Raw genomic sequence first — 24,198 nt, 5'->3', positions numbered from 1 at the left:
TTCAGTTTTTGGGTCCCTAAAATCAGGAAGGACGTGGAGGTGCTGGAGCATGCCCAGAGAAGGGCAGCAGAGCTGGGGAAAGATCAGGAGCACAACTCCCATGCGGAGCTCCGAGGGAGCTCGGGGTGCTTAGTCTGGAGAAAAGGAAGCTCGCGGGTGACCGTACCCTGAAACAGAGGCGTAGCCAGGGCGGGGGCGGTGTATCCTCCGTGGCAACAAGTAACAGGAAGTTCCACCGGGGGAGGTTTAGGGCGGACAGTAGTTCCGTAATTCCATGAAAAGTGAACACGGGAGGGATGGTAGGAGGCAGGATATTGCATTTCCCATGGTGGAAGTCCTGCGGAAATGGCTGCCCGGCGGCGGGCCGGGGCAATGCCTGGCACGGGTATCGAACCCGGTTCCCGGTCAGTGAACCCGGTTCCCGGTCAGTGACCCCGGCACGCCCGAGCGCGCGGGGGTGGCCTGGCCGCGACTCCCTTATCACATGACGGGCGCCGCAGCGACGCGCCTTCCCGCCTGCCACGCGAGGGCCGCAGCCAATCAGCGCCGCGCGGGCGCGCGGGGCGGGGCACCGGCGGGCACCACCGCGCATGCTCGGTGCCCCGGCCAGTCACGCTCACTTCCGGGCGGGAGAGTTGAGGGCGGGGGAAGGGTTTGCGGGGGTGACGGCTGCGCCGCGCCGCGAGCGGGCGGTAAGTGCCACCGCGGGCAGGCCGGGCGGGGGGAGCCTCGCTCTCCCCGCAGTGTCAGGGAGTGGACCCTGCCGGGGCTGGGGCTGAGCGGGGGTCCGTGGGGCCGTGAGGCGGCACCGGGGGGCCCGAGGAGGCAGCGGGAAGAAATTCTTTACTTGTGAGAGTGGTGAGGCGCCGGCACGGGCTCCACAGAAAGGCTGTGGGTATCTGATCTCTGGCGGTGTTCAAAGCTGGGTTGGATGGAGCTCTGGGCGGCGTGTATCGAAAGGTGCCCTGACCACAGCCGGGGCTTGGAAGGAGATGCTCTCAAGTGAAGGGTGATCAGGACAGCTTTGTTTGTTCGTTCTTGTTCCTTGTGTTTGTTCTGTAATGGTGTGGGGAGAACGGTGAAGTTAATGTCGGTCGTGTTCAGCTGTCTAGGCGTCTCTAGCCGTGCTTCTTTCCTCACAAAGCACAAGTGAGGGACACGGTGAGTGTGGGGTAACAGGTGTGTGATTTCTTTCTTCCGATTTCCTTAGATCCAGTCCTGCACTGCGCTGGAAGGAAGAGGAGAGCAGAGCAGGAACTGGGGCAGTGGGTTTCAATAGCGTGCTGGAGGTCAGGGGACTTGGGTACTTTTCCTTACTCCCCTATGGATATACTAAGAGATTCTGTACCCTAGCCTCCTCCTGTGTAAAAGATGGATATTTACATACAAGGATGCTTTCGGAACTGGGTCTGGAGAGCAAATACCTAGACAAACTGATAATTTTTCAGCAGGATTGCTGACTTTGAAAGTCACGCAAGCCCTGCGCTCTTGCCAGCACTGTTGTCCCTTTTTTACTTTCTGTTTCCTTTTCTGCTTTCTTCCCTTTAGTCACTGTTGTGAAAAAATAAAAAACTGAAACCAGCAGCCATGCTTCTAGGAAACGGCACAGGTACAGGAGAAGCAGCCAGGTGTGACTGTTCTCTGAGCTGCTGCTCTGCCTTCTGTTTTGCAGCATCATTTGTTTTGTCATGAGCAGAGGGCAGCAGAAGGGCCCCCAAATCTTAGAGCTGAATTAGGCCCCCTGGGTTCCCTTGGTGGTGACAGTGGAAGCAAAGGGTTGCAGAAGGCCTTTGGGACAGCAAGGGATAGACTGTAAAACAGCAGGTAAAAATCCAGCACTGATAAATGAAAGATGGTGGATGTGGCAGGGAAACAACCATAAGGCTGATGCCCTCCCTACTTAATCTGATGCTGCTTAAGAAAGAGATCTGGGGAACTGTAATACTCTGTAATACTGGCTAGTTGACAGGGTGGTGTTGGGTCATTGTTTGGACTTGATGATCTCAGAGGTCTTTCCCAACCTAATTGATTCTGTGACAAGTATATGACTCTCACTGAAAGGCATTCCTTCTGGAGGGGCCAAGAGGACAAGCCCATGGATCTGTCCCTATGGTTTCTGTGTTGAATTGTCACCCTCCAGTTAGGTACAAATCAGGGTACTTCTGTACCTTCCATTGTTTGTGGTTGCATTGCACAGCATACCCCGGAGGTGCAATTGGTGCAAAACATTTCCTGGTAAACAAGGAAAAGAACAAGGCCACACGGCTCCCACGCTGCCTCACATTCCTGTCAGGACCTGTGGCAGCACAAACCACCAGCCCTCCACCCAGTTTTGTCTGCTCTAATCACTGTGGGCCCCATTGCTTGTTGAGTTTTGTGGTTTTCTTCACTGCTTTGTGCTTCCGACAGCAGGTCTCCGGAAGTGTCAGCTCTGCCCTCAGAAGCAGGCTAAAATATGATTGGAATAGTAAGAATCATTAAGGAAAAAAGGAAAATACAGAGTGATATTATGACTTCGTGGTGTAAATGGTGGCCTGTCCTTTTGGATGATGTCCAAAAGTCCTCTTGGAGTGTAGCCAGAAGTGACAGAGGGGGGAAAAAGCCACAGACCAGCTCCTGTACAAAGAAAAGCTAAATAGTTTCAGATTCCTCGACTTTAAAAAGATAAGCAGGAGAAATAATAGCAGAGAAATGCTGTCATGAGTGCTACTGAAAATGGAGCAAAGGATTTCTTACCTTTTCAGACAGATCCATCTAAGGGCATCAGCTGGAATCCCTGAGTGGCAGGCTTAAGCCCTGCAAAAGTAAGGCATTGTTCAGATGAAATGTAATTAAACTCTGAAACTGGACACCTGCCCTTAGCCTCCCCCTTCTTTAGTAGGAGTGGCCAACCAGCTCCATTTCCCTGTTTAAGTCTGTATCCTCTTCCTGGAAGAGCATAGGCTCCTGTGGGAGTTTGTTGGGTTTGCATGGCCAGGTTTGGGTGGTGGAGGGGCTACAGGGGTGGCTTCTGTGAGAGGCTGCCAGAAGCTTCCCCGTGTCCAGCAGAGCCAAGGCCAGCTGTCTCCAGGGCTGACCCTCTGCTGGCCAAGGCTGAGCCCAGCAGGAATGATGGCAACATCTCTGTATTTAAGAAGGCAAAAAAAAAAAACCAAACAAAAAAAAGAGTTATTGGGCAGATATAGTTGTGGACAGAGAGGAGTGGAGTGGGAATATGTGAGAGCATCAGCTCTGCAGACACCGAGGTCACTGGAGAAGGAGGGGCAGGAGGTGCTCCAGGTGCCAGGGCTGGGATTCCCCTGCAGTCCCCAGTGCAGACCATGGTGAGGCAGACATTGCCCTGCAGCCCATGGAGGTCCATGGGGATGCAGAGATCCACCTGCAGCCTGTGGAGGAGATGGATGCCTGAGAGGGGGCTCTGACCCCGTGGGAGGCCCACGCTGGGGCAGGGTCCTGGCAGGAACTTGCAGACCCATGGAGAGGGAGCCCATGCTGGAGGTTTCCTGGGAGGACTGGTGGCCCTTGGGGGAACCCACTTTGGAGCAGGCTGTGTTAGCATGGAAACACATAATCACAGGATGATTATATGCAGGTGCTTTTATTGGAAGAGCTCTAGGAATGCGGGGTACAAACCCAAATCTGACTCCGACATGGATTCAAGATGAACATGTTTTTATACCCTTTTTGTTATATAACTATATATTAATTATTAAACACATACTGTTCTATTGTATGCATTGATCTTATCCAAGCATGAATTCTTGTAATTTTCATCAGGTCCCCCAAAACATCCTTTCTCGTGATTCTTGTTACAATTAAACAATAATTATATTCAACTATGAAACAATCATTACATTTAACAATCATATCATTTATCATAATGGTGATTACTCAGGTGCAGTTTCATATGATCTAATTCATTCCCAGTTCCCTTTCCCAGGCCTACCAGATCCAGCCTTTCTTTCCACTCCCTTAATCTGTTGTATACAATTCCCATGGTTTTAGAAATGTTTTAACCCTATGCTATCAGCTGTGCCTGAAGGACTGCACTTTGTGGAAAAGTGACCTGTGTTGGAGCAGTTCATGGAGAACTGTTGTTCATGGGATGGACTCACAGAGAAGTTTGTGGAGGACTGTCTCCAATGGGAGGGATCCTACACTGGAGCAGGGGAAGGACTCTCCTTGAGTGTGGCAGGAATAATGAGTGATGAACTACCCATAACCCCCATTCCCCACCACCCTGTGCCTCTTGGGGGAAGGAGGTAGAGTTTGGAAAGAAGGAAGGGGTGAGGGCGAGGTGATTTTAAAATTTATTTTACTTCTAATTTTCCTGCTCTGATAATAATAAATTCAGTTAATTATCCCTAAGCTGAGTCTGCTTTGCCTGTGATGGTATTTGGTGAGGGATCTCTCCCTGTCCTTAACCTGTGAACCCTTTGTTACATTTTCTCGCCCCATCCAGTTGTGGAGGGGAGTGATAGAGTGGCTTGGGGAAATGCCTGGCATCCAGCCAGGGCCAACCCACCACAGGGGGACAGGGTACGGGGCTAAACAGGGCAGTAGGTGCAGGCTGGCTGCTTCTGCACAGAGGAATGGCTAAGAGCTGTACTTCCACTGCTTCAGGATTCCTAAAAAGCTGCTGGAGTGACCTCAAGGCTGACCTTGACCAAGTGTCTTCTGTTCTCCATCAGCACCAGGATTTCTCCAAAGCCTGTAAAAACTCCAGAGACTGTAGACTCCACCTTTAGCCCCTTCCTTAAAAAATTCCTAGAGCTGGATCCTCTGACTGGGCCTGAGCAGGGTCTGCATCAGTGTGTCTCCATTGATGCCAGGTATTGGTTTGCTGCAGAGAGCTTTTCCTGTATTCTAGGCTTTTCAAACTCTAGCTCATTCTTTTGAATTTCTTTCTTTTCTATTCTAGTTCTAATATGTCTGTGTTTCTGTTTGTTTCTATTGTATTTATTTATTGCTCAGGTTCTGGAACTGATATGATGATCAGCATATAGATGGGTATTGGAAATCAGTTTCTACTCTGCCTTGCTTACAAGACATAAGACAGAGGGGATAAAAGCTCCAGCTGTGTACAAAGTGACTTGTGATTTGAAGTAAACTGTCAGTAGTGTGAGCCAGAGGGGAGAAAACATAAAAAATCCTCTTCTACTCTGGTGGTGTTTTCACTTGGGGCTACCCAGTCTGTTTTATGCAAGGGAGATGGAAACTAACAAAAACAGTTTGTCTTTTGAAACCCAGAAAAAGTTTGCAGGATTTGTTGGACTGTGAGATTTCCTGCCTATTTTGCGCTTGGGCCTTCCTACCTCTCACTAGAATAATTTAACTTCAGAGCTTCCTGTTTCTTGAAAGTAAACAGACTTTTGTTTCCCTTTGTTATACAGGAGTTTGTGCTGTCAGAGGTGACGTCTCCAGCAGAGGATAGTTTCACACCTTGTAGGAGCAGGAAGTTGTTGAAGATTTCTGTGGTGGACTTGTGCAAAAAACACAAAGTAAAATTTCTGCTACAGATGTTGTGGGGTGATGCTCTAACCTGCTGGTGGGGGATGTGTGTAAAGACTTGTCCAGAAACATTTAGACTGCTTTTGTGAAGTAAGTAGCTGGCCTTAGAATTTTGCACCTGCTGGAGATCAGGGAAAATTCTGTTACTCCTGTTAGCGTTTCACCTTGTTGAGAGAGAATATTTGAATCTCTCATAATTTTTTTTCTTGTGCCCCAATTTACTTGCAGACTTCTCCACGCTACTTTGCTACATCCTTGCATTAAGAAATTAGTGTTTGTTCCTTGTTTTCTGTGAACTCCTGGAAGGCACTGGTGAAGCTTGAGGGCAGCTGTTTTTCTGTCCTTTGTTGACTCTCAGACCACATATGGCAGCAGTAGGTTAGGAAAACACTATAAGTGATTGCCCTCCTGCAAATAAAAGCAATTTCACACTTTAGGGCATGACTTGCTGGGTATCTCTTTAATCTGTTTTTGGAGCAGATATTGCCAAGCAAGGTTGGAAACTCTTTTATTACCCCTTATGACTTGTTAGTGACTTTCCAAGAGGAGATAAACCACTCTTTCTCCTGCTCTAATTGCTGGAACTCCTGGGATCTGGATTCCATCCCACTGCTGTGCCAAGTGTGGGCTCTGTCTGTTCTAGTGGTAATTGTTACTGGAGGAGCAAACATCAAGGGTCAGGGGATGTAGGTGAAGGAGCAGTTAGAAGGCAAGTGTTGGCAGGCTCTGCTTTCTTCTGTCCTGCTTGGCTTGTGGAAGTTGTCAATTACCTTGTGTTTATTTCCCAGTTTTTCTGCTGTAGGTGCTTTCTGGATAATGGCGAAGATGGTGAGAAGAACATGTGCATTTTGTGCAGAAGGGGAGGCTTGCTCTGTGATGTATATTGCCACAGAGAGCGATATTGCAGCTCATCAGGATTGTCTGGTGAGTGTTTTAGCTGGTCACTACTGAGGAGAAGTGAAGGGATAAGAGGGAAGTTTCCACTGCTTATCTCTTTTTGATTTTGTGATGATGTCTGGATTGAAAGGCTGGTTACTCAAACCAGCAAGTTTATATTAGGTTGAAAAGCTGTGAAAAGCAACAGGGCTTGGCCCGGATTTTGGAGCAGGAGGTGTTTCTGCACAGCTGGAGCTGTTGATCTGTGGTGTTTTCTTGTGTGTCTGTCGCTGATCAGTGGTCCCAGACACACATGAGAACACCACAAAGATCACATACAGTCTAGCAACAGGAATAGTTCTTCTTGAGACGCTGTTGATACTCATCCTCTTGGATGAGGATTTGCAGACCACAGAAAGTTATGTACTTAACCTTTGCAGGAAAATATCCATATCACTTGATGGTTAAAAAACTTTCCAGCCTGTACCTTATCTGAAATAAGTAATAAAAAATCAGAAGTTGATTATATAAAAATATATATGAAGCTCTAAGTGTGTTACGATCCTTCTACTCTTCTTGCCTCCCCTTTATTCTGAAATGTTGGTGGAGCTGGTTCTTGGTGTGCAGAATCAATTACAGCTGCTGCATGCTCCCTTCAGCAAAGTGAGACTATAGCTGAGGACTGCTTAGCACAGGAGGTTGCTGCTAGAGCAGCTTTCTTGCTGTCACTGTCCCAGCCTACTTGTTATCACAATTGTTACATCTTCATCTTTATTTTTCTGGTATCTTTTTTGGTTGGTTATTTTTTTATCAGAGTGTTTCACAACAGCGTTGTTTTACGATACTTGAATGTTTTGTTTGAAACAGGTTTTATTATGGCTTTAATGTTTCTCCAATGTTAAAACTTTGTCTCTCTCTATTTTTTCTTTTCTTTGTCCTCCCAGCAACTTTACTCATTTCTCTGCCTTAGGTTTGTTTACACTTTTTTGGGGTTTTTTGCAGTCAGCTCTCACCTTCTGAGCACACAGATGGTGCCTGCTAGTTGATGTTTGAAATTAGCTGTATATAATGCTTAGGAAATAATTGCCATGAACTTCGCCTTCCTCACTCATTGTCATGGCTCAGCATTTCTATGGGAATTAAAGTGCCCTGTGTGTGCATGTGTGCATTTTTAATGGATTTCTCCCAGGATATGTACAATGTTTCCGTGTTTTTTCCTGCAGTCAGCTGTTGTCAGCATTGGGCTGTATGGAAATATTATTACAGAGAAATGTTGCATCCAGCTGTAGGCCTGAACAACTGAGCACATAATAGTATGTCCAAGGTGCGGAGGTCTTTTGCCTGAAGATCTTCTCATCCGTACTCTGGGCACCCTGGAATTTCAGATTTTCTTTGTTCATGTTTTTAATAAGTTAACTTTCTCACCTTATTATCTTTTCTTAGTTTGCCTTCAGGTTATATGAAATCTCTTATGTGGAAGGAGAAACTTCTTTTGACTGCAGAAATGTTTAAGCACAGGTCCTTGTTCAGTGTAGGTGAAACCTCTTGTTAACACAGAGAAAAATCAGCCTCCTTAGGTAGGGCACATGCAAGAAGAAAAGATGTGTTCCTTGTCTCTTTTCTGCACCGCTGAGTCATTCTTATTTCTTAAAATTGTCTCTTTTGTCTTTAGTTATTTTCCTCAGGATTTGTGGAATCTGAAGATCAAAACCCAGAAAATCTAGGAATAAGGTTTGATGTGTCATCAGTGTTAAAAGAGCTCAAGAGAGGAAAGCGGCTGGTAAGGAAATGTTTCTGAATCTGCGGTTAGTCCTGTCTCATGGTATTGAAAGTTGTCTTGACTGTTCTGTGCTTTAAAAAAAGCATTAAAGGAGCTGGTCCTTCTGATCTAGTAAGATTAGTAAACATTTGGTTTGGTGAAATTTAGTTCATTCTGTACTAAAATGCAGGTGGGTTTTTTTCTGATTTTATGTCCTTAGTTGAAGTTTTCTGAGACCTTGGTAAAGAACTAAGCCAGTGCCTGAATCAAATGAATGCAATCCACAATTCTAAAGGGAAGCATCTTCTGAGTTTAGCAGAAATAAGATTATTTAAGTGAGGGGTTTTTTTAATTGCCTTTGTCTTCAGCTGCCCTCATCCCCTACGTCCTGGTTGGAACTCTTTTCATTATGAAGTTAGCCTAGAAATCAAATGCAAACATTAACACCAATTAATATTGAAATTACTTGGGAAAGTTGTTCAGTGGCCTCACGTGGCTCTTTGGCTCATTTTACAAATTTATCAGTATGAAATAGAGGTAAGATAGTAAAAAAGGTGGCTGAAATAATGACATGAGTAGGAGTTTGCAGGAGTGAATTTGCCTAATGAATTACACTGAGGTGACTTGAAATGGAATACTGGACTTTCCCACAGAGAATGCCATTTGCCCTGTCTGGCAGGATTTGCAGTAGCTGCCTGTGACATTTACCTGGTGAACCCCCTCCTGTTGTAGATGTGCAACTTCTGCCAGAAGAAGGGGGCCACGGTGGGCTGCGAGGAGCGCGCGTGCCGCAGGAGCTACCACTACTTCTGCGCGCTCTGCGACGACGCGGCCGTGGAGACCGACCAGGTCAACGGCGTCTACCGGTACTCACTGAGCCTCCCCTGCCAGCACTGCCAGCCTCAGGGACTGCCTGCTTTGGCTGGGGCTTACGGGGTTCTTAGGGAAGGAAATAAATTCTCTCGTCTCCTAAACCGATGCTTGATGCTCTGTTTGCAAACTGTGCGAGAAATGTTTTTATTTCACAGGAAAAGTTCACTGCAGTGGCAGGGAATCTGTTTACATCACTGAAAGATAACAAGGCCAAAGCTGAAAAAGGCAGTCCTAACTGAGTCTCTAGCTACTATCTTGAAGAGATTTTATTAATGTCACTCAGATTCTAAATCTTTTGTTGGTTCAGAAGCTCCAGCAAATGCAGTCTGAGCACAGAGCAGGTTGTAGCATTTCTAGACCTGCTCACATTAAGCAAATTCAGGTAATTTTCCCTCCCTATGCTAGCAAAGAACTTTGATTCCCACCAAAGGCCTTGTATTTCAAGTATGTTGCTAGCATTAACACAATTGAATGGATTCTAAGTAAATCTTCTGTCCAGAGCATGCTAGTCCTGGTGTCCACTGCCCTTGGGCTGTCTGCATTGCCATTGGCAGGTGGAACAAATTGTTTGGAGGATGTAGATGAAGGGGTTGAAAAGTTGGGGCTTCAGGGACCTTTTGAAATGCTGAAGTTATAGTAAAGTCTGAGGTGCATAAAAGCCCTGATGCTCATTTCTGTGCAAGGCCAGAGAGATCACAGGTCATGTTAGACTTAGATTAATTTGGGGATCCTTTAATCACTACTTATTTCACAAAGGGATGGTCTTGTGCAGTCTTTGGTAGCAGTGTAAGATGGGTCGTTTTGTGTCAAGGCACTTGCACTCCTGGCTGGTTCACAGCATTCTCTGTCTAAAATGAATGCATCTGTGCAAGGCTGTAAGCCCAGCTGTGCAGGGAAAATGGGATGTTTAATTGATTCTTGTAGAATCTTTGTGAATCTGCAAAGCTCATGAAAGAGTATAACTGGGAAGATGAAAACTTTCTGTGATCGCAGGATAAATGGCTTTCATCTTATAGCTTAAGAAAGGATAGGATAACTCAGGCTCAAGAAGACAGAATTCAAGATGTTGAAAAACAAGTGGGACTGACAGCAGTCTAGATACAAACTGGTAAAGAAATGCTTGCATGTGCAGTTTGAATTGGTGTCATTTTGAAGCTGGTGACCTTGGAGGTTTGGAAGAGGCACCCTTAAAAATGCCTTGTTTTAAGTCACTGTGTGACACTGATAACCTAGGAAACTAGGCTATAGTAACCTGTATTGAAGAGCTGGGAAAGGACTGCATTAGAGAAAGATACTAGGACAGCTTTCAAGGATTTGAACCTAAAGACTTTTACACAGCAGCAGTGGCATAAATAAAGCACAAAAATTGTAGGTAGCTGAAATTATTGGAGAGTAGACTTGAAAAACAGTTCTCCTGGATTGACAGCCCCTGCACATTCTCATGGTGAAATATACTGAAGAGATAATTCCTTTGAGAGAGGCAGAGCTGATGGTTTTAAATTCTGAGTTGCCATCATTGTGATGATGAGTAGTGATAATCAAATCAAGCAGAATAAAAAGAGAAAGCATATGGTGCTGTGGAAGTGGCCAGTTAAGAGTAGAGGTGGAGAAATAAGTGCAATTTGTACTGCTGTCTTGCAAAAATGATAGTAGGAAGTGGTTCCAAATAAAGTGGCCTGAGTAGTAAAATATATTGCCTGTACTTTATAAGATGTTCTTGTGCTAAGGATGGGTTGTTTCTAACTGTGAAAGACTAGAACTAAAGGGAGGGGGAGAATAAAAAACATTCTCCAAAGGACAGTGTTAGAAATTCAGGGATGTAAATAAGGTGTCTCCAGTATATAGCTTTTTAATTGAATTGTTAGTCATACCTAAATCTGATTTTTTGTGCTTTAATATGCATTTCATGCAAAAGAATTTCCTCATCAAGGCAACAGTCTGCATTTCTAAGGGCAGTGCTTCTGTTTTTGTTAAAAGAATGACAGTAATTAGAAAATGTAATAAATGCAGTGTCCCTTTAAAAATTGCAGCAGTCTTGGCGAATACATTTGTAAGGAAGAGATGAACTAAGTCATGCTCCTGACGAGGCATTTTTGCTTAAAAAGTGACCTGGGATCCTTCTGTAAGAAAGGCATATTGTGAAATCTGAATCATGTTCTCTGGGCGTTATTGTATCCAAAAGATAAGGAATATTTTCACATGAATTTGTTGCATTTTGCCTCTTTTAAGGAATTCACATTGCTCTCCTAGAACCACTGAAAATATTCCCATGGCACATATTGCTGAAGTCTTCCAGTAACAAATGGACTGAGCAGCTTTAAGTTAGTGGACCTCACACAGGGTTGCCCTACTTACTCAGGACTGGGGGGCTATTCCATGAGCACAGGGCAGCAGGAGGGAGGGGCACAGAGCCCTCCAGGAGAGCGAGTGCCTGGTGCTGTGGGTAGTGGTGCCAGCACCCTGCAGGGCCGAGTAATGGATTGCTGAGCAGAGGTGTCTGAGGAGGCTCCTGGCCTTCGTGGGGCAGAGCTGCAGCAGCTGGGATGGAACAGTGTCAGGCATTTCACCTTGGGAGCGTTAATCTCATTTCAGTGTCTCTGACATAGTGATTGCCACACACATGAAATGTGTCCCACTCAGGGTCTGGACAGTGGCCAGGCCCAGAGAGGCCCGCTGGTGGAAATGATCATTCAGAGCTTCAGTGCTCAGAGTCCACTGAGACTCTGGAAGTACAGATACAAGGTCGTGCATGCATGGGACTTTAAAGCAGGTGGTTTCTGAGGAGGGTAATGCTGAACAAAAATCCTGATTTTTTTTTTTTTTTAAACTGTCTTTCAGTTTATGTTCAGTGAAAAGAGCGGAAAATATTTGTTAAAATTGATCAGTATAACTCTGTTTGCATATTTATTAATACTTCTTTTCTTTTTCTTGAAATTGAACTTAAATTTTAGAGTGTTCTGCCCAAAACATGACCCAGGGAATAGGACCAATCACTATGGTGAGTTTCTTTAATGACTTCATTGATTTCTTTAGTTTTAAAAGTTTGCATCCTACACTCAGTATTTCATATGAACAAAATAAATATTACCACCTTCATACTGAGTGGTGGATTTCTAGTCTTGCAGGAGTGGTTTGGTTGAGATCCACATGTATGCAGAAAAATCAAGAAGGTTTTTTGAGGTAGGAAAAGTTAAAATTCAATCCTCCCTGGATCTGCTTGAAAACTGATTTAAACCACAATGGATCCAATCCTTCATGGGTTCATTTTTCCTCTTCTTTGGGAAAGTAAGCCCAAGCTCCTTGTAAAATCCGTATGGGACAGGAGAGCCACACAAGTTTGCACTAGATTAGCAAGGAGAGGGCTCTTACAGGAGAGGTCACCTTGGGATTTTATCTGTGGTTGTGCTGACATTCACATTTGCATCTTCCGTATTCACTGCAGTAGTTTTTAAAATAGGGCCTTTCATTCTGAAGGATTCCAAAGAGCTTTTTAAAGTGTAGCAAAAGGGTTGTACAACCCCTGCTTAAGGACTGCTTCCTGTGCTACAGATATGCAGCTTCATTTGTCAGTCCTGGCCCTTCCTGATTGAGGGGTATTTGGGAATCCCAACCAAAGCTGGACCTTGTTAGCCTAATGCATACAAGTGGATCCTAGGCTGGCCTTCACTTTGAATTTGAACTCAATTGAACTGTGAGCACTTGTGCTGACACTGGTGTGCTCCCACTGAAGTCTAGCAAATTTTGGCTATCCTTCTTGACAGTCTGATGACACTTAAGGGATGGGTTAGGTGATTATTATTTAAGCTTTTAGTCATGAGGGCTGGGGCTTCTTAGCCAGACATACAGTTTGTTTAATACCTGATGTTGTTGTGGTTCACTAATCAAATGCATCTTCTTAGTTTACTTAGTAACTTTGCTTTTGACTTATCCATAGTTCTGAATCATTTCTTCCCTTTTCAAAATTATTTTGATTTCTGTGGTCTAACAATTGTCAGTGTCTTTTGGGGTTGCCCAGGGTTCCAGGTGATCTCCTGTGCAAGTACTGGACAGGTCCAGGATTGCCTTGTTTCCAGTGCCAGACAATATTCAGGCATTAGGTCCAGCCTTCCTACACCACCTTGTTCATAAGGAGGACTTAAGTCTTACAAGCTTGAATCATAGAATGATTTGGGTTGGAAGGAACTTCCAATATCTAGTTCCAGCCTCCTTGCCTTGGGCAGGCACACCTTCCACTAGACCAGGTTCTCAAAGCCCCATCCCACCTGGCCTTGAACATTTCCAGAGACAGCATCCATAACTTCTCTAGACAAACTGTTCTAGAGCATCACCACCCTCAATATCTGACCTAAGCCTGCTCTCTTTTAGTCTGAAACCTTCTCCCTTTGTCCTGTCACTACATGCCTTGTTACAAAGTAATTTTCTGGCTTTCCTGTAGCCCCCTTTAGATACTGGACGGTTTTTGTGTCTTCGAATGCTGCATATACAGTGTTCCCTGAGAAGAGAGTCTCCTCCTTAGAGGAGTTTTTCCAGAGGCACTTAATTTAGAGACCATCTGTTTATGAGGGGTAAATGGATTCTGCTGGCAGTGTCTACCTGGCCTCCTGAATGAGCTTCTCTCACCTCCTGAGAGTAGCTGTAGCCTGGGAAGTGGGGAGCAAGTGGGAGAGTTGAGTAGAAGACACTTGGTTCCCCAAGCCCACTGTCTCTTGCTTCATACTTCGGAGAAAATGGCGTTAAGGAAGATCCCCTTATTCTTGGTTCCTACAATTTTCTTGTGCTGGAATGTCAGGGCTCTGCTGTGTGATTGGAAGGGAATAAGGTGCCTTATGGGCCAAGAACTCACCTTGCAGCTCTGTGAAGCTAGGATGGGAGAGCAGCTTGGACTTGGAAACAGGCTTCAACCTCTGCTGAACTGGAAAAGTTGGATGTGGACAGAGTAAAGGCTGACAAATGCAGGAGAGCAGCCAGCAGGGCAGGAGGAGTTGGACTGCTCTTCAGACTGTGTTCCTCTTGTAAAAGGCATTCTTACAGCAGGTGTCAGGGAGAGCTCAGAAAATCCCATCACGTGTCAAAGATACCATGCTGGAACACTTTGTACCTACAGCAGTATCTCCCACACTGCCCCAAATTAGCCCTTACAGGTTTGTTTTCGATGAAGTGAAAGACCAGTTTCCTTTCAGGGCCATGAAAAATGCAAAGGTACAGCAGCAGTGCCCAAAGCCCAGACTCATTTCCACAGCATCCCTGTACAAAAGTGCAGCAGTGGCTCCTCATTCCTATTGACAGGATGATTGCTAACAGGAAAGGCCTTACTAAGTGCTGCCCAGAAGTTCTGGGATAAAACAGGGAAGGTGAACTATAACTCCACTGTACTTTAAACATTCAGGTTTTGGTGGGTGGTTGCGCTCTTCTCTGCCTTTCTCTGCTCCTGCTATGTCTTCCATGCCAGAGCTATCCTCCTCTGCTTGTGATACTGTATAGCTGTTTCCAAAAGTTGCCAATTTTCATGTTGGCAAGAGTCTGGTGCATGCTGATGGAAAGGACAGAGGGAAAGCAGAGAACTTTTCAGGGATCTCATACCACATCACTACAAACACTTTGTAGCATAACTAATATTAAGCTGACAAGTCAAATGCTTCTGGAGGTTTTCTGGGAGGGTCTGGTCCTTATGTTGATGAAAAACCTAATGCATTTGTATATCTTTGAGACACCTAAATAATTATTTATGTAGTCTTAGTTTTGAGGGTGTATTAACATATGTGAGAATTGTTTGGAAAAGAAACCAAACAGTTTTTTACCACCTAGAGGTAGTGCTGCTGCCAGGAGGAGGAAGTTCACTCTGCCACAATTAAAATTATAATTATTTGAAAAGGTTAAGTGATACCCTAATTCTATAATGATTTCCACTTTTTCCTAATGGTTGGTTCATGCTTGCAGTTTTCTTAAGTGGAAACAGTGTGAGTTCTGTTGAAGTATCAGGTGTTTGGGGAAGCTGAAATGTACTTTTGCCTTGCCACCTGAAGTGCCTCACTTCTGTAGCTTTTTGGGAAAAGAAGAAATTTGAATGATGTGTGATGGTCAGTCTGAGGTTGTCACTTTTGTTACTTTGTTGTTTGTGATTCCTAGATGCAGCTAATAGGAAAAGAAGACGTACATTGACATCTCCTACCGTCACAGAAGAAATGGTAATTCTGAACTTCAGTAGTACTAAAATAGGGGTCTCACACCTGCTACAGCAAAGGACTTATTTATCAAAGTATTCTAACAATGTTCAGAAAGAGCCTTGAGAGTTCCCAGTTGGCTTTTGTTAACTTCTCTGCTATTTGCAAATGCAGTGGTTAAGGAAGCTGGTGTCCCAGGTGTTTTGAAGCATTTTTTGCTTCTGTTTTCAAAATAGAATTTCTGAAGAGGAATATTGTTAGCCATGCAGAGAAGCTGTCTGTCTTCACAGAAATGTGGACTGCTTTTTATCTTTCTGCTAAGACAGAAGTATGATAATAAGAACAGCAGTAAATGTCAGCATGATGTAAAAATACATTGTTTTGATTTTCTTACAGAGTACAGAAGAGACAGCAGAAGAAAACCACTTACGAATACTAAAAAGAAAAAACAACAGGCATAAAGGTGAGACTCACTTTGATACCAGAAGGGTTAATTCAGTTTTTACTATGCCTGTGAAACTTTTAGCAGAGAAACAAGGCATGCAAATGGTGCTCCTCCAGCAAGGGCAGTGGGAAGATAAGAAGGTATGTGGCTCAAGAATGATGGAACAAAGGACCAAGTCTCTGGGAGCCTGGGGTGGGATTTATAATAATGGATAAATTGTAATAGGTATATAGGGAGTGCATATAAACACTTAACCATAGAATGAAGGTGTCCACATAAGGTTAGGAGTACCCCCTGCAGGACCTTGGGCCTGAAGAAAGGATGGCCTCTTTGAAACAACTTCAGTGTTATGGGCCTTACTCTGATATTCTGGACATTTGGTAACAACTTTATGGAGCAGCCAGGAGTTACTGTGGTCTGTTATGCTGAAGTGCAGAGCTTGGTGATGGCTGGCAGCAAATGCTGTGCTGCAAATGTATCTTTATGATTCTCCTGAGATCAGTGGCTCTCCGTTCTCTGGCATGGCAGCAGAAGTCTGATTTGCAGAGTGTTCTGGTAGCTGGGCAGCAAACAAATGCCTGTGGTTTTGCTGGGTGAGACTTGCTGGGGATGTGAGCTGGTGACTCTCTGGCTGGCTGCTGCGTTCAGCCTGTCTCCTGCAGACAGGGGTGCCTCTGCCTGATGCCCCTCCTCCGTATCAGTACAGTTAAATCTAAAATGGGAACTCTGGCATGCTTTAACAGAGGAGGTGCTCTGAGGAGGGGACAGCACATCCTGCCTTTGGAAACCTAGGTGTACACAGGGTGCTTAACACAATACAGTGTTTTACTGCATACGTGTGGTGTTGCAACAGTGAGATGGATCACAGGACCTATGCTTTAGCGCTGAAGTTTTCATGTAACCCTGAACCTCCTGCTGCAGTTGCTTGTTGGGATTCTGATGGCACTTGGAAGTTTGGAATGTGCTAGTGATGATTATTCACCTCACTATGGATATGCTTAATGTGTGGGCATGGTATTGCGAGTGACTGCCTAGTGTTTTTTTCCGAGTTTCACTAGCACTGTAAAGAACAGGAAACCTATAAAAAAATACTGAAATACTCGTAGAGTATCTGGTGTAAGTGAGAAGGCATTTCTTTCCTCACAAATGTCTCCACTAAAATGTAACATTGTTTTTAATGGAGACTGGCAGACTTTTGTGAGCTGTCCAATGGCTCTTTGCTTTGGAACAAGATCATTGCATTGATCTTACTAAAACTTGTGACTGACCTGCTGCTCTGGGATAAAGAAAAAATGCTTATTTCTCTATCAATCCAAATCTGACAAAGCAGGTTTATAAAATGGACTGTAACAAAAAAGTTTAGTTGCCTGGATCATTTGAAGTAAAAGCAGCCTCAATTTTCACCAAATCTAATACTGAATCATTTACTGTGTTGTTTTCTGTGCTTTAGCCTGCTCTGTCCTTGGTGTGGTCCTGAGGACTGGTGGAAACACAAGACAAGTCACTAGGGGGTAGCACAAGCTTTAGGAATGGCACATTTAGAGTCGTGGAGCTGTTGGCTTCTGATGAACGAAGCCAAATCTAGCGCTTAGGGAATTTAGCACCCAGCACAATGCTTATGTTTGCCTGGATACTTTTTTGTTCCCACTGAAAAGGGCTGTGTGGGTGGCTGGAGGAGCCAGAGATCTGCAAAAGTATTTGTTACTGGTGGAAGGGCTTTGGCCAAAGTTTCAGTTTCTGAAGGGAGGGAGCAAAGCCCTCTTTACAGATCATTTCTGTATGAGAATGTTCCTGTGTTTCAACAGTTCGAATAGAATTTGTTAGGAAGTGCAAACAAGCTGGGCTTCTGGATGACATATTTGAAGAAATGCTGGACACACTTCACCTGGCTCAGGAAAAACTGATGAATGACAACACTTCAGAAACAGGTATGTTTCAAGGGGACCCATGGCAGGGACTCTGCTGTCACAATAGAGGTGCTGATCTGAATCCCAGGCACTTGGCCCTGGCCACCTTCCTGAGGATACCATGGTACTAAATAACCCAGTCCTTATTTCTGCATCTGTGCAGGAGGCTGAGAATGACCCTCCCTTTTGAATGACCACTTACAATGAAAGTTCCAAGGAATTAACTTTCTTTCTCAAAATTATTTAAGAGCTGCCAACTCAGCATCTCTAGTGAGACCTTCTGACTTGAATTTTTGAAGCCACCTTTTGCATGTTGGCATAAGCATAGGAACATGCAGTCCAGCCTCTTCTCCCAGGAACTAGAGAACAAAGAGGTCCTGAAGAGAAGCAGGTTTTAATTGGGTCATAAGTCTGTGTTACTCTTGCAGTTTCACAGAGGGACCAGCTGTCTCTTAATATCAGCACTCTCTTCTGAGTGAAAATCCCTAAGTGTGTACATTTTAAGGCTTTGGATTTATTACAACTGTACTGTCAGCTGTTAGTGCCTGTTGGGGGCTTTTTATGGGTTTATCACCTTGCATGAAGTACTTTGTTTTTAAGGAATTCCAGTCTAATGTTGCTTTGTCCACAACACAGTTAAAGAAACTTTTGAACCTTCCTCTCCAGTTGACCTCCCAGTTTTGCAAAGTTAGGAGTAATAACTTTGCATAAAGAATGTTATTTTATGCAAAGTAACTGCAGTACATGCATGGGAAGTGAGATGTTCCACCTGGTAAGTCTTCCTTCATGAGCAGCTTGTGTGTCAATGGTCAGCTGAACTCTAAGTGTTCTGTGTTTTGCTTCAGTAGCAGACTCAGGTGTATGAAATCGAAGTGTAATTCTTGGATGTTTATTAACAGCAAACAGGGATAACTCAGTCCCACATGTGACCTGTCAGGAGGAGTTGGTACAGTCAGTTCTGCCATCACACAGTCCTGGCACACTGAAGTGAAATATGACTTAAGTATATTGCTCTTCTTTAAATGCACTGTTCACGTGGTGCAGACCCAAAAAGGGAATAATTTTCTGTATGAAACTAAAAAGAAAGAACTGACAACTTGATCCTTCTTTCTTGATATAGATTATATGAGAAGGAAGACATCTTAAAACCTCAAGCAGTCATTATGACGGAAAATAAGTAATTACTGTTTTGTTGTACTTCTAATGTAGGGCTCTGTAAACCTTTACTCAGTAGTATTGCATCAAATTATCTCTTTCCCCAGAGTATGAAGAAACAGTGATGGCACTGTTTGACTGCGGACTGTTTGAAAATATACTGACAAATGTTTATTCAGGTATGTGCAGAAAAGCTCTCGGTCTGGGATTTGGCATTGAAATTAATCTAATGAGAATTTTGACAAACAATCATTTAAAATGAAAATTCCAAGGAACTTTTTTTTTCCTCAGTATTATATAAACAGTTGAATAAAAGCCATGGCTAGCTGAATCTTCAGAAATACGGTATATCAGATTTGGCTGGCTGACCTGAAGGAGAAAGCAACTCACAGTTCCACAGCTTTAAAAGGCCAAAGTGTCTCTGCCCCAGGGGAACTCCCCTCTCCTGCAGCTTATTTGGGTTCCTTCTCCACAGCCTCCCTTCAGCAACTTGCAGAGTTACAGCTCTGCTGCTGGCTGACAAGTGCAGGTCAGAGTAATGTTTTCCACTGAAACACAGCAGCCAAAGGCCAGCAGAACTCACCTGGACTGAGGGGCATTTGTGCTTTGAAAAACAAGATGAGAATGCTCAGAGTGAAATGCAGACAAAGGCAGGAACAGGTGCTTAGGAGCACTGGTGTGGAAGGAAATTCTGGGGCTTGAACTCTCAGCTGTTTGAAGCAACAAAGCTGTGAAGCTGTTTTTCAGACAGGCAAGTCTCATGCTTCCCATTTCCCTTTCCAACAGTTGTTCTAACTCTTGCTTGAATTTATTCTGGTGAAGGATTAAATTAGTTAATGTTGAGGTTCAGTATGTGAAGATGATGTTTGCTGTTTCCCCTTCACTTGACTGAAAAAGCCAGGCTCCTCCCTTCAATCTCCTGTTCTTGCATTTAAATTCCTTTTCCAGCAGTTGGAGTGTTCAGTGCTGCAGGAGTCTGACACAAGGTTCCACCAGTGCCTCATCTGAGGACATTAAAACACCTCTGCTCAGAATTCCTCATGTGACACAACCTTGGATCACACTTGTTTCTTTCGCTGCTGCATCAATTATTTCATCCTCTTCTCAGCTTACAGGAAAATCTTTTGATATTGGCACCTCCCTGCACACAACCATGTGATTCTCATGGGTACTAGTTGTTCCCTCTCCAAATCCCCACAACTCAAGCAGCTCAATTCTTCCTGTACAGTACAATCTTCTTTTCTGAGGCCTTTTAATTTCAAGGTCAATAATGAGGTTAGTTCCAAAACTGATACAAGAGGAGCTCTTAAAATGAAGCCATGCAAAAGGAATGAAAACCATGTTAATTACAATTGAAACTGTAGAGAGGACAGCACATCACCAACTGCTCTTTTTTTGGTGGTGGTGGTGGTTTTTTTCTGTTACTGTTGTCATAATCTCTAATAAGCCCTAGCTAGCAGGTCTCTGTGGTGACATACTAAGTCAAGGACTACATAAAGGGGACTGGTATAAATACTGTGTCTCAAGCTGATGGTTCTGGGTCATCTGCCATGCTTTAACTTCAATCTTTTTGTCATCTAAATCATCACACAAAACCTGTTCTGAAGCCTTACGTGCTAGCACAGCAAGGCTACTCTGAACTTTAATTGTTAAAAAGGCTTTTTAAAATCCCTTTTATATACAGGGATCCCAGGGATCTACATTCTTTTTTGCAGAGATCAGCTTTACTGCAAACTCAGCTGCGTGTAAAACTTTCCACACAGGATATGCTGTTGCCTCAGCAGCAATTTCAGATTACTAGGCTGGTGGTTCTTTTCCTCTCCTCCAAGGAAAAGTGACTTCTTCTAGTTTTGCTTTCAGTTCTCTTGTGTGTCCTGCATGGACAGGATGCCTCCATCAGCTTCCCTCTCCTCTGTGCTGGTCAGCAGTCTGGCCAGGAGCTTTTGAGCTCCTTGACAGCATTTGTTTTCAGGGGGTTTGTAGCAGTAAATTCTGCAATTCAAATAAAGGTTATGGAGACAAAGGCCACGATACCTGATTTTAAAACTGTTGTGCAGCTCTTTCACTGAGAGCCCCATAGCACTTTGGGCAGTCATTCCAGGTCCACATCTCTCAGACCATTCTTGATTTTACAGAAATAGATTTTCTTTCCCTTCAGGTACTTTCCTCTATGAGGTAGAAGGTTCTCAATCTGTTACCTTCCTGTAGAAGTACTTATGTAGGCCAGTAATCCCCCTCACTGACATCTTTCTTTGGGCTACTTCTATATCTGCCACATCCTTTTGGCAGAAAAGAAACTGAGCTGGAAGGAACCCACAAGGATCACTGAGTCCAACTCTTAAGTAAGTGGCCCATATGGGGATTGAACTTGTAACCATGGCATTATCAGCACCATGCTCTAACCACCTGAGCTGCTTTGTTAATATCTGATAATTAATTCATATCTTAGATACTCTCTAAGAGGGATTTTTTCCCCCTGGTTCCACTTGTACATGTCCAGCTTCTTCAAGTATGTATCACCTGACTGCAGAAGGGAAGGGGCGTTTCCTTCTCTTCAGTCAGAGCCAGGCTTCAGTGAATGCTACCACACTTTCCCATGGGCAGCAGGCCCCACCAGTGCTCTGGGTGCCTGTTTTCAACACCCACACCCAACTCTTTTTAAATATTACACAGAGTCTATGTCCATCACCTTCTACATCCACCCACAGGCAGCAGGTGCTGTGCTTTCTTACTACAGAGGAAGAAGCAGCAGGAAGGCAAAAAGAGGCCAAAGTGCTTTCCTTTGTTTGTTTTTTTTTTGTGTTTGTTTGTTGTTCTGGTTTTTTGTTGTTGTTATTTTTCAAATCAGTTAAGGGTCTTTTATTCTGCATGACATAAGATAAACAGCTGGAGAGAATTTTTCCACTTTACTCATTGCAACATTGGAGACATGCTTCAACATCTTCTCCCCCAAAGAGGAAAAATACATTCAGTTCAAACAAAATGTCATCTTCTTACTAGAAGCTGAACTTTCAACGTTCTTACACAGTGAGAAAGTCAATTGTTGTTCACAGACCAACCTCTGTGACTGCAGTTGTTCAAGCCATCTGTTTTTAGGTTTAATTTTTTTGTTGGCTAAAATCCATTAGGTTTGTAAATTTGCTTTAGGAGTGTCATTTAGAGAGGGTATCTTTCACAATTTAAAATAAGTCATATTTAGAGACGTTCTCACACAGATGGACTCTGAAAACAGAACTGTGAAAACTCATATGCCAATTAACACAGGGGGGGTGTAGCTAAACTAGTAATTTTTAAATTTAAAACATCTCAGCATATGTAATCTCAAAACTAGCTCTGTTATAGATGTCAGCATCTGGATGACAGAGTTCAGCTCTTTGTGAAGACAACAGGTGTGCAGGGTGGTGGGTTACAGACATTGCTGCAGAAAGGCAAAGGTTTTATTCTAGGTTAAACCAAGCATTGGGAGCTCTGCAGAGTTAACGAATATGTAACTTATTTTATATTAGTAATACTTACATATAGTGATAAAATCTTTTTATCTCTTAATAATAAAAGCTTTTTTACCCCTTTTTCATAATAGGAACAGAAGAAAAAATCCAGAAACTTCTGGAAAGCAGAAAGAGACTGGATCACAAGATTGAGCTACTGCGGGACTTAAAAGAAGCCATCCTTCCTCCTCCAGAGAACATTGCCAGTACATCCAGTACTGTGTCTGAATAACCCCTGTCTATGATGGTGCAATAGTTATGATTTTCTAATGATAAAAACCATAGAGCAGTCTGGTCAGTGCCCAATTTCCCAGCCCCAAGATGAGGGCTCAATGGGTGTGAGAATGGGGCGTTATACTAATTTTTATATTTCACTGTTATAATAATTTAAAGCTCTTCAGGTTTTCAAATCTTCATCTACTTCCCTGGTTTGACTATGAATTTCTATTTATATTCCATAATGGAATATAAATGAGTGTTATAAACTATAAATTTAGCTTTTGCAAAAAAACCAAACAAAATGCTCTAATGATGACTTCTTCTCTCAAAGCCAAGGGAGTGTTCAGCTGCCACAGAACACTTACTAAAGTCACTTTAATTATGGGAACCCTCTCCTGGCTGGGCAGTAGCTACCTCACTGTCTGTGTCTGGACAGGGATGTCTGAAAGACCATAGTGCTGCTTTGACTTTCCCAAAAAAGATAAATCAGCACAACTTGCACTCAGAGAAGCTTTCTGGATTATAAACAGGAGCTTAATTAAAAAAAAAAAAAACAAATTTTTCTTTATTGACAGGTCAAGGTGTAGCTGTTCCTGCTGTCATGTCAGTAGTAAAGCAGTGTTTGCAGGCAGTCCAGAAAGGGCTGGGCATTAGATCATGTACAATGTCAGATGGAGCAAAGCAGTGACTGCATCTTCCTTTCTGAAACCCTTAAGGAAGGGTTCAGCTTTCATGTGTTTTGTCTTTAAAATATTGTTTGAATATAGCAAAGCATTGTTTAGCCACAACAGGCTAAGTGAATAAAAATGAAACATTTTTTAAAGGAGCTGTGTGTGGAATTGTGCTCCCTGTCCCTGCTGCTGCACAGGACATAGCCAAGGAGGAATGCTGTCACATCGTGCTTTACCCAGCCCTTGGCTGAAGGACAAGCAGGGCATTGGCAAACAGCACTTGGTGTGACACATGTGACATCCTGTTACAACAGCTGTACTCTCTCCCTTGCAATTCCTCACCTGAGCTTGTTCTGGAGGAAGCACAGAATAACAGCATTCCAAATGATCTCTTGAACTATAACATGTGCCGGATTCAACAAAATAATAATAATTACCTACACAGTTCAAGTCTGCTGCCCCTCTTGTCCTAGAAACAGCACCAGATTACTACCCAAGCTCAGGACTTGAGTGCCACTCAGCCTAGAAAAACCCACCTAAACAAAAAATGCATTAACAAGGAGCTCTGTTATTAAACACAATAAGAATGATAAATATGTCCATACATACCTTCTGAAGGGTTACAGCCACCTAAGGATGACCTAGTATAAAAGATCAGATCCATAGAGTGAATCACTGAGGTCTAAAATTAGTGCCTACAAAGAAACTTGCTCATTTCTGAAATCAAGGTCATAGGTATTTTGTCAGGCACAGTGAAATCAGCAAGATTGATTGTATGGGGTAAGTTGGGTTTTTGCTTTATTTGTTTGTTTGGGTTTTCCTTTGTTGTTCTGATGAGATTTTTTTAAATGAAGCAACTTAGATGCTGTATGTAATACAAAAAGCTTGCAATGTCCTTCAAAATCCAAAGTTTGCTAGTGAAGAGGTACAAAAAAGTGAATTTTATTACATGTAGTTTAAATTTAGACAATAATTAAAAGCAAAATCCCACACAGCTTTCCATTCCCCCTCCAAGGGAACCAACATAATCTTAAGTCACTGAAGAGTAGAATTATTTCCATTAAGCATTATAAATATTGCTTGAACAGATTACACAAAGAACACATTACAACTTATATTAAAATATACCCAAA

At 43.5% G+C, this 24,198-nt stretch overlaps 1 protein-coding gene across 2 annotated transcripts; it reads left to right on the top strand.

The window, feature by feature from the left end:
- Window positions 1–666: 666 nt before the first annotated feature.
- PHF11 (PHD finger protein 11) lies at window positions 667–23,421 on the top strand. Of its 2 annotated transcripts, none has more exons than XM_062487693.1 (12): window positions 667–692; window positions 4,692–4,832; window positions 5,394–5,501; window positions 6,314–6,435; window positions 8,060–8,167; window positions 8,879–9,012; window positions 11,971–12,017; window positions 15,146–15,204; window positions 15,577–15,643; window positions 17,431–17,553; window positions 18,795–18,866; window positions 22,268–23,421. In XM_062487693.1, the coding sequence occupies exons 4-12, from the start codon at window positions 6,328–6,330 to the stop codon at window positions 22,405–22,407; spliced, it is 858 nt and encodes a 285-aa protein (XP_062343677.1). In that variant the 5' UTR covers window positions 667–692; window positions 4,692–4,832; window positions 5,394–5,501; window positions 6,314–6,327; the 3' UTR covers window positions 22,408–23,421. The 2 variants fall into 2 exon arrangements, with proteins under 2 accessions (XP_062343677.1, XP_062343676.1); XM_062487692.1 differs by having other exon boundaries at window positions 6,300–6,435.
- Window positions 23,422–24,198: the final 777 nt, after the last annotated feature.

Source organism: Cinclus cinclus, chromosome 2 (assembly GCF_963662255.1).
Source record: "Cinclus cinclus chromosome 2, bCinCin1.1, whole genome shotgun sequence".
Lineage (NCBI taxonomy): Eukaryota > Metazoa > Chordata > Aves > Passeriformes > Cinclidae > Cinclus > Cinclus cinclus.
Note: the sequence above shows the minus strand (reverse complement) of the source record. Positions and strands in the feature narration are given on the sequence as shown.

Bases quoted from the DNA above. Each gene is read 5' to 3' on its own strand.
- PHF11 (XM_062487693.1), top strand. From the start codon at position 6,328: ATGGCGAAGATGGTGAGAAGAACATGTGCATTTTGTGCAGAAGGGGAG. The intron at 17,554-18,794 runs GTATGTTTCAAG...CTCTTTCCCCAG, and splicing joins TGACAACACTTCAGAAACAG to AGTATGAAGAAACAGTGATG. The intron at 18,867-22,267 runs GTATGTGCAGAA...TTTTCATAATAG, and splicing joins ACTGACAAATGTTTATTCAG to GAACAGAAGAAAAAATCCAG.